Source organism: Pristiophorus japonicus, chromosome 19, assembly GCF_044704955.1.
Source record: "Pristiophorus japonicus isolate sPriJap1 chromosome 19, sPriJap1.hap1, whole genome shotgun sequence".
NCBI classification, from domain to species: Eukaryota; Metazoa; Chordata; class Chondrichthyes; family Pristiophoridae; genus Pristiophorus; species Pristiophorus japonicus.
The window spans coordinates 29,362,942-29,372,290 of record NC_091995.1 but is presented as its reverse complement, the minus strand read 5'-3'; the positions used below and the strand labels follow the sequence as shown (position 1 = coordinate 29,372,290).

At 42.6% G+C, this 9,349-nt stretch overlaps 1 protein-coding gene across 1 annotated transcript; it reads right to left on the bottom strand.

Moving 5' to 3' along the window:
- Positions 1 to 4,909: 4,909 nt before the first annotated feature.
- Positions 4,910 to 7,277, bottom strand: LOC139230406 (probable G-protein coupled receptor 139). Its single transcript, XM_070862245.1, has 2 exons — positions 7,214 to 7,277; positions 4,910 to 5,775 (listed from the first exon to the last, which is right to left on the bottom strand). The coding sequence occupies exons 1-2, from the start codon at positions 7,275 to 7,277 to the stop codon at positions 4,910 to 4,912; spliced, it is 930 nt and encodes a 309-aa protein (XP_070718346.1).
- Between the last annotated feature and the right edge of the window lie 2,072 nt (positions 7,278 to 9,349).

The following is a 9,349-nucleotide window of genomic DNA, read 5'->3' as shown; positions in this document are numbered from 1 at the left end:
TAGCTCTACAATATCTGTTTCCTCGTTGGTTCCTTCACGTCCTGATCTAGAAAACTATAGTATATACATTCCATGAATTCGTACTCTACACTATTACTGCAAATTTGGTCTGCCCAATTTATATGTCGATTAAAGTCCCCCCGTGATTACTGTATTACCCTTATTAAGTGCATTGCTAATTTCCTGATTGTGCCTTAAATTACAACTCCTGTTTGGGGGCTATAAACAACTCACACCAATGTCTTGTGACCCTTGATCTTTCTTAGCTCAAACTAACCTGATTCTGCTTATTGATTATCGGATCTAAGATCCTTTATCTCTACGATGCTTATGCCATCGTTTATTAACAGGGCTACCCCTCCTCCTTTTCCATTTTTCCTATCTCTTCTAAAAGTTGAGTATCGAATATTTAGTTCTCAGCCATCGCCTCTTTGAAACCACATCTCCATAATGGCTTTTAGATCAAACCTATTAATTTCTATCTCCACTATTAATTCATCATTTTATTGCGAATGCTTCATATTTTCCGATAGCTATGGCTTTTTTCTATTTTTCCTTAATGTTACCAGAGTCACTAGTGCCTTATTACATTTGTTACTCTCTCTCTCTCTCTCTCTCTCTCTCTCGGTACCTTCCTGATCCACTCTGCTTATTTTTACCCAAAACAATACTCTTCTCGAGAGACTTGATATTTTTCTTGCCGCTTTTAAATGTACTCTTTCCTCTATCCTCCAACCCCACTCCACCCCTTCATTACGTTACAGCCCTATCTACTGCCCTCGTCATTCAGTTCATCAGGACACTGGCCCAAGCCCGTTTTATGTGGAGCCCATCCCAACAGAACAGCTGCCTCTTTCCCCTGTACTGACGCCAGTGCCCCAAGAAGAAAAACACATTCCTCCCACACCATTATTTGAGGCACGCAAGTAACCCGCTAATCTTTTTGTCCTTGTGACAATTTGCGCGTAACTCAGGTGTAATCTATTACCTTTTATCTCTACCTACATGGATCTACTTCTGCCTTGCTGATAGCTGCGTCACTTTTGTGAAATGCCATTATGTTATTCCTAATAAGTACAACTGCACCTCTCCCTTTCCTCTTCTCTATTTTTTTCTAATATTTTATATCCTTCAATGTTTAATTCCCAGGCCTGATTTTTCTGGAGCCATTACTCAGTAATCCTTGTACGAACACTGAGTGCATTTCTGTACACAAAGCTTAATTCACTTTTGTCAGCAGTTCCTCTCACTTTATTTTTAAACTTCCTTTTAAAATCATGTTCTATTTATTCTCTGTCCATCAATGTCCTCTCTTACTTTATTCTTTCGTGTGCACACCTTTCCTGTTTTGTTTATATATAGGTTGGTTTTATTTTTTGTAGATCCCTCCCCCATCTTACCAGTTTAAATCTTTTGCCATCTCGCGGTTTATCGTTTCTGCTCGGAAATACATCCCATCCCGGTTCAGGTGGAGCCCATCCCATTGGTACAGCTCCTTTCTATCCCAGTACTGGTGCCAGTGTCCTATGGAATGGAACCGTCCTTCCCACAATTGCCCATTAACCACGTGATAACCAGCATGCCAACATGCACGTGTTAATTCTCCTGATCTGAATGTTTCTATGCCAATATTCAGGTGGCGCAGGCAATAATCATGAGTTTATTTCCCTCAAGCTCCTGCTTTTTAACTTAGCTCCTGACTCCTGATACTGCCTCAGCAGGACGTCCTCTCTGCTCTTATCATCTTCGTTTGTTCCGATTTGGACCATGACAAACGGGATTTACCGCCCTCCTTTCTAAAATCCTCTCCAGCAGCTATGAGGTATCACTTACCCTGGCACCAGGTATGAAACATACTTTGGGATTCTGGTTCATGGCTGCAGAGGACACTATCTATTCTCCTAATTATAAAATCCCCTTTCGCCACCACATTTTTTTTAATTTCAAGATATACTTTATTCATAAAAAAATATGTACAGTAGATTCAAAGGCATTTCAATGCCTTTGGCTGCGGTCCGCAATCCCTTACACTATTATTTTGGTGCTGACGGCAGTTCTGTTCATTACATTTCCTTGTTTTCCAGTTCAAGAGCAATTCGTTCCAATATGGGATACCTTGTAGTACATGCAAACAAATTACACGGAATGGGTGACTTTACATTTACATTCTTTTTTTCAACATGCATTTCGCAACACACCTTGCATTGTACATGGCACTACATAGGTGTTTACAGATCATGGTGCTCCATGTACACAAAAGGTAAATTATAAATACAGCCCGAGGGGGGTTTTGTACTTATTCCTGCCCCCGGGTTTTCCGTGGCAGAAGGGCTTTAAACTGTGGCCCTTCCCCACCACATTTTTATTCCGCTCTTCTCGCCCCTCCCCCCAATACCTCCTCCCCGTCGCCTCCCCACCCCCCCCCAACACACCACCTTCGACAGCCATCTGAGTCATGGTGTCTTGGTCTGCATCGTTACTGTCCTCCCTGCCGTCTTTCTCCTTGATCTTTATAGGTAATTTCAGGCCCAGATAAATGGTCATGGTTGTCGCAAAGAGTGTCAGCGTTAGCTATTGACACCCTCAGCTAAAGGAGCAAAAAAGCTTTGCAGAAATATGAATTGGGACGAGACAAAATTAGCACTGCACCCATTGCTCAATTACCTAACAATGCAGGTCCTCCAGAAGCTAACGTCATATCATTCATTACCTTTGCGAAGAAAATAATTATTAATGAGAGAATAACATGCAATTAGCATGATTGACCATGTTAGTATTGCCAAGATTTTTCACATTTTTGCATGTGGAACACTTCATGTTCAGTTGGAGCACAGCGTAAATGCAGAGTGAAGTTCTCTTTGCTGTGTCACAACACATTCCTTTAGCTGAAATCTCAGAAGAACAACACTTACTGCAAAAATGTTGAATAGCTCTATCTGCCTAACTATTCACTCCGTGGTGTCTGCAAGAGGCGCATATCCACCGTGCTCCCCCGCACCCCCAATCCTCCCTCCCCAATCCCCCACCCCAAAGCCACTACATCAGCGAAAGGCCACTGAAGAATCTAGATCGTGTGCAGGGTATAACAGATTGCTTGATAAGTGTCTATGCCATTGAACTCGGTGTGCAACCCTCCATCACTGGCAAACTCTGGCTTCAATATGTACAATCTATAGGATGCACTGCAGCGACGCACCAAGGTTACTTCAACAGTAGCATCCTCTCCTTGATCTTCTATCACCGAGAAGGGCAACACCATCATTTCCAATTCACCCACTTTCCTAGCTGGGGTATATATCAACGTTCCATCATGGTTGCTGTTTCAGTATCGTGGATTCCCCTTGCTAACACCATCATTGCAGCGCCAGCAGAGAGAGGGAAGCTGATGAAATTGAAGGCACACGATCACCTTCTCATTGCAGCCAGGGATTAGTTATGCACGCAGCCTTGCCCGCATAAGAAAAACAAATCAAAAATCAGGGGGGAAAATGAACTACTTTGAAATTGCAAAACGGTAACAGGTAGTTTGGACCAACCAGTCTGCACCAGTTTTTGTCATCTACGTAGGCAGTAGTCCTAAAACCAGGCAGTAGTGTGGTCGCACTACTCCAATGTCATTAGATTCCAATTTCCTTCAAGTACCCTATCTAACCTATTCTTAAATGTGACATAGTCTTTGCGTCAATCGTTAATATGGACAATGCATTCTACAGCATCACAATCCGACCTGTAATGAAGTTTATTCAGCACCCGGTCAAAATTGCTCACAGCTGCATGAGGCATTGATCGAGCGGCCAGCCGTTACCAGGCGATAGTTAAAGGTGAGGTGGCCTAGCTAATTTAAAAAAAACTTACCTTTGTTGATGCCATTTTCTTTGCGGGTTCTTGCCCGCAATTGTTAAGCCTGGCACGCTGCTTGACTGCCGAATTCATCGCATGGGATCGTCGGTGCTCTGTGGTAGAGATAGGTGACTTTTAAATAGCAGATTCAAGAGCAATGGCCCTTTAATTTAAGGGAGGGGAAGGGATACTGAGCGCTAGTAGTCCCAGCATGCGGTGCTGCTAAAGTTTCCATCCTGCCATCGTTCTTTAGCTTTCTAAGAAGGAAAGGCAGCACTTGATTTAGTTATCCACTTCTTCCTAGTGTGCTAAAGACAATTTTTTGAAAGCTAGGAAGCATTAGCACCTGGTGCTAAGCACCCCAGCTTTCAAAAGTTACAGCCCTCAAATGGGGAAATAATGATTTTTCCCCCTAAATCTTAAAATCGATGACCACTACTTCTCGGCCCACAAATCTTTATTTCTTTCTACGTTGATCCATCCTTTCTTAATTTTCAACGACTTTTAATTCATCCTGTAATGGATTCTCCTCTGACTGAAAAGAAGCCAAGTTTTTCAATTCCTTCTGAATAATTGTCTATTTCCATGTACCCTTTTAATTGCCTCCAATCTTTCCTATGGTGTGAATCACAAAACTGCACAAAGTACTACCACTGTGATCTCATTAAGTCTGATATAGATTCACCATTTTATCTCTATTTTTATACTCTCTACCCCTTACCATAAAACCCAGTGTACCACTGATTTTTTTTATGCTCGTGACTGTTGAGGTACTGCGTTTAAGGTCTTAATCATTTCAAACTGCGAACCCCTCTGTTGGTGCACGGCACCCTGTCTTCCAGCATTCAAAGTCAGTGGATATTAATAACCTGTTGAACAAAAGTAACCAGAGATTCTGAAGGGGAAGATATTGCATTGACAAGCTATGCGTATTCTTCCAGGAGTTCATAAACCAAGTGGACTTTGGCAATCCAGAATGGGTGGTGCACTAAGAATTTAAAAATGACTTGAATAAATTTGCAACCGAAACGCCAGATAAATATATTTGTTTTGTTTCCTGCTGTAAATATTATTTAAATAAGTTAATAACGAGAGTATACGGATATTTCAACATATTCCTCATCTCTGCTCTGAATCTCCTCTGGGTCATTGCATAAATACAAGTGTTTCTACAGGAAGTCATGCACATCAAGAGAACTGTGACTTTAACAGCCAAATAAAGGGTGTTTGAACCTTGGAACGTACCCATCTCCGTGACACCGATACATATGTGTATTACAGTAATTAGCGCCGAGAGCACAATAAAGCTCCACGAGATAGTGAAGAGCAGGATGATGGATGTTCTTTGGCTCTTCATCTCGGGATCACTCCCAATCTCTCCATTGCTGTGGCTCTTCAGGGCTCTGCGGGCGATACTCGCTAATAAGATGTGCCTGGCAGTAAGAGAATTTAACAGCAAAAGCAAAGGGATTGGAAGAAACATGCTTGAGATGTTCGTAATCCATTGGTAAGCTTTCCATGCTGGTAAAGTAAAGTATCCTGTTACGGTACGGCAGCCCCATGGTTTGTTGTTAATAATATGATTGGGCTCATGGCGGAAAAACATGGGAACATTGATCAAAATGTTAAGCACACACACCTTTATGGTAACCACCGTGGCCGTTCTTTCAGTGCAATATGTTGACTTCAAGTTCTGGCAACAAATGGCTATGAAGCGGTCAAAGGTGAACGACATTGTTAACCAAATGGAAAGTTGAATGCTAAGCCCTTGCATGAAGGCACTGAAATGACACATGTAAGTGTAATTCAATAATGAATCTGGGAAATTATACTTGATGATATGGCTCACAATAACATTAAAGAAGAGAACCATTAGGCCTCCTGCAGCCATGGCCATCATATAACGAGCGATCCCTTTGGAAAGACCACACTTTCCTTGGAAAATAATCAAAACTGTCATCAGGTTCGCTGGAAGTAATTGAAAATCAGGACAGTTAGCAAAACAGTCAGCAAAGATGTACATGGAAACCCCATTAGAATTCAAGGGGCTAGGAATCGCGAGACCGGAGGAGCGTGGGGTTTAATTTTAACATTATATGGGTGCAAAATAGTGATATTTAATTGGTCATTCACTGAATATCACGCCTGATTTTATTTTTCCGTGGAAGTCGTGTAACAGGAATATAAGTTGTGGTATATAAAGGGCAGCCAATTCATGTCGCCCATTTAACACTAGAGCTAATAGTTAATATGTAGTGCTGAAAATCCTCAGCAGATCAGGCAGCCTCTGTGGAACAGAGTTAACGTTTAAGTTCAGTGACTTTTCTTCAGAACTGCAAAAATTAGACATGTAACAGATTTTATGCAGTTGCAGGTGCAGGGAAAGTGGGTGGGCAGACAATAAAAAAAAGGAATGTTTGTCATATGGGTGCAAGGCAGGAGAGATTAAATGACAAAAGGTCTGATAGTGCAAAGCAAAATGAGATTGTAATGGGACAATAACGAAACAAAAGATGTGTAAAGAAGAGGTGTAAATGGGAATGGCAGAATCATCGACATCTGCCATGTAAAAAAGTAGGCGCAGGTGCTATGATCTGAAATTGTTGAACTCGATCTTGAGTCCAGAAGTCTGTAACATGCCTAATCGAAAGAGGAAGTGCTGATCCTCGTGGAAATCTTTCGATTAGGCACTTTCTTGGAGGAACTTCATGATCTGCTCATATGATATACTCAATGGGTGCATTCCTAATGCAACTTTCCAGGTTGTAAGCTCATGGCATCGTGGGCAGGCTGTCTTAACTGCAATGCAACTGAATATCAGGTGCTGTGTATAATGGGTGGCCGATCCAATAGCGGGCATTTAGGGCACAAGGTGAATTTTCAGGCTCACACCTATTATTTGTTCACATCTCATGTAAAAGGTGTCATCTGTGACGGTGCAGCGCCCTCTCACTACTGCATCTAAATGTCAGCTTAAAAACTGAGCTCAAGTCACTGAAGTAGGACCTGAATCCAAGATCTTCTGGACTCGGAGTACGAGAGGGCTACCACTGAGCCACGTCTGGCAAGTAAATGTCACAGGGTCCATTTTCACCCTCGCTACCTGCGTAGTAATGTGGAGGGGTTGACCGCCCAATCAATGAGATAGAACCGGATCGATTTCCATTTCTGTTGATATCAATGGGGACGTAAATCAGACGAGCTCATTAATGGACATGTTATGATAGACATACTTGCATTTGTATAGTGCTTTTCATGGCCTCCGGACGTCTCGAACCACTTTACAGCCAATGAAGTACTGTTGGAGTGTAGTCCTTGTAATGTGGGGAAAACAACAGGATACTAAAATTAGTCATGGTTAGCAAATACTTACCAGGAACACCAATACATACAAGAATCGGATAGAAATATTCTATCTGAAGAGACTGTGGTCCCATGATCTGCTGAAAGCCGGAGTGGCAGAAACGAGGCAATGCACCGAAAGAAGATTGATTTATACAATCCTCCAGTGAGAGGGTTAAGGTACATAACAACGATCATTAGCTGTACCTGTCGAATGAACAAGTTAGTAATTAACGTGAGCTCTACGATCCCCAGAGAATGCAAACCATATTGCAATCGCACACTTAACATATCCACACCCCTGTGACTATTGCTACGTCACTCCATCTAGATGGCAGCTGCCATTGGTTAGACAGTTGGTCCAGGTTGACTCATGCAGTGGATGTAGACCGTCAAATTTCCCCTCAGTAATATTGCCCTCCCCCGAACCTTTGCTCATCTGATCTGATGCTGAAACCTTTATCCATGCAATTGTCACCTCCCGACTCAATGGGAGTAATTCCGCTATGACACAAAAGCATAACACAGGCGTTGTCGACTGCGTCATTCATCAGACCAGTTCCTCCTTCTCCGTATCCATTAACCTGAAAGGGAACAAAAATCGGGAGAGGTTAGTGGGAGTGGTCCAGCCGATATCACATGTTTTACATTACGGTGTAATGTTAAAATTGCACCCAGTTATTCCTAATCAGATTTATATTATCCACCCAACATTAACCTCAGCTCATTATATATCTTTCTTCCTCAGTAACCTGCTCCAGGCCTAAAATGCCATCCGAACTCTCTGTTAATCCAATTATAACCCCATGTGCACCCAATCTCCATTCGCATCACAATGGGCAGCCATATCTACAGCCACTTAAGCCACTCGTAATTGAATTCCATCCCTACACTGCTCAACCTCACTATCCGTCACCCCCTTTAAGACCGTCCCTAACACCTACCTTTGTGCCCAGACTTATTCTGATACCGTGCTGCTTGGCCCGGCATCGATTATTGTTTCATTAGGCATCTATGAAGTGTTTTGGACTGGTTTCCTATGTTAAACATGGTATGTAAATGCAAGGAGGTGCAATTGGAGATGGGTATCTCATAGGACGCTATCGCTTTGGCTGGTATTAAATTAATTTGAGTTCAACAGCAGTGAATATTTGGTTTGTGGTATAATGGGCGGCGAAAGCGATTCTGCCTGTTTTGCGTCTCCACAAGCTGCTGCTGGTACCCATGTTATTGGAAGAAGCACTTTCGCTTACAGCAGGACATTTTGCTGCAGTTGGAAAGAGGAAAATAATTGCAAGGTGAATCTGTCATTTTTTTTCATTTAGGAGATGTGGGCTTCGCCAACAAGACTAACATTTATTTTTGTAGAGAAGGTGGTGATGAGCTGCCTTATGCAACTGAGGACAGAGTAAGTGTCAATCACATTGGTGTGGGTCTGGGGTCACATGCGGGGCAGACTGGGTAAGGTTGGCAGATTTCCTTCCATAAGGGACATGAGTGAACCAGATGTGTTTTTACAATTATTACTGATATATGTTTTTATATTACAGATTTATTTATTTCACTGAATTTATATTCCCCAGCTGCCATGGTGCGATTTGAACTCACCTCTCAAAGATCATTCGTCCAGGTCGCTGGATTAGTAATTCAGTGACATTAACCACCATGCTACTGTACCCTAACCGGGATATTTATATGGATGTATTGGGATAGTAATTCGTCATAGGCATGAGTGGAAATTGGCTGGTATGAAATTGGATAACCATTAGATGCCCCGCCCGACATACAGTACCATTGATTCCCATTGAGTCACTCCATCCTTGACTGCGAGATCTCAATACCGAACTGGTAGACCCACAGACGGCAGAGCTGGCCTTTTCCATGCCCTCTGCCATTGTTTGCAAGGTCGCGTGCAAACTGGCTAATGCACTGAAACGGTACTGCCGTATAGGAAGCAGTCTTTCAATTGAGGCGGGGCCTCAAAATCTTCACCTTTGCCCAGTACAGCAGGGCTAAGATAGGATCTCGCCCTGTGGGAAGCTGCTTCCTGACCATCCTATCCCACTGTCCACTCTACCGTGCTCTAGTGCTCGGCGACTCTCCCAATCCAGAACCAGCTAATTTATCCATTAATGTATTCATAATGCTCGAGTTTGTTAAATAAGCT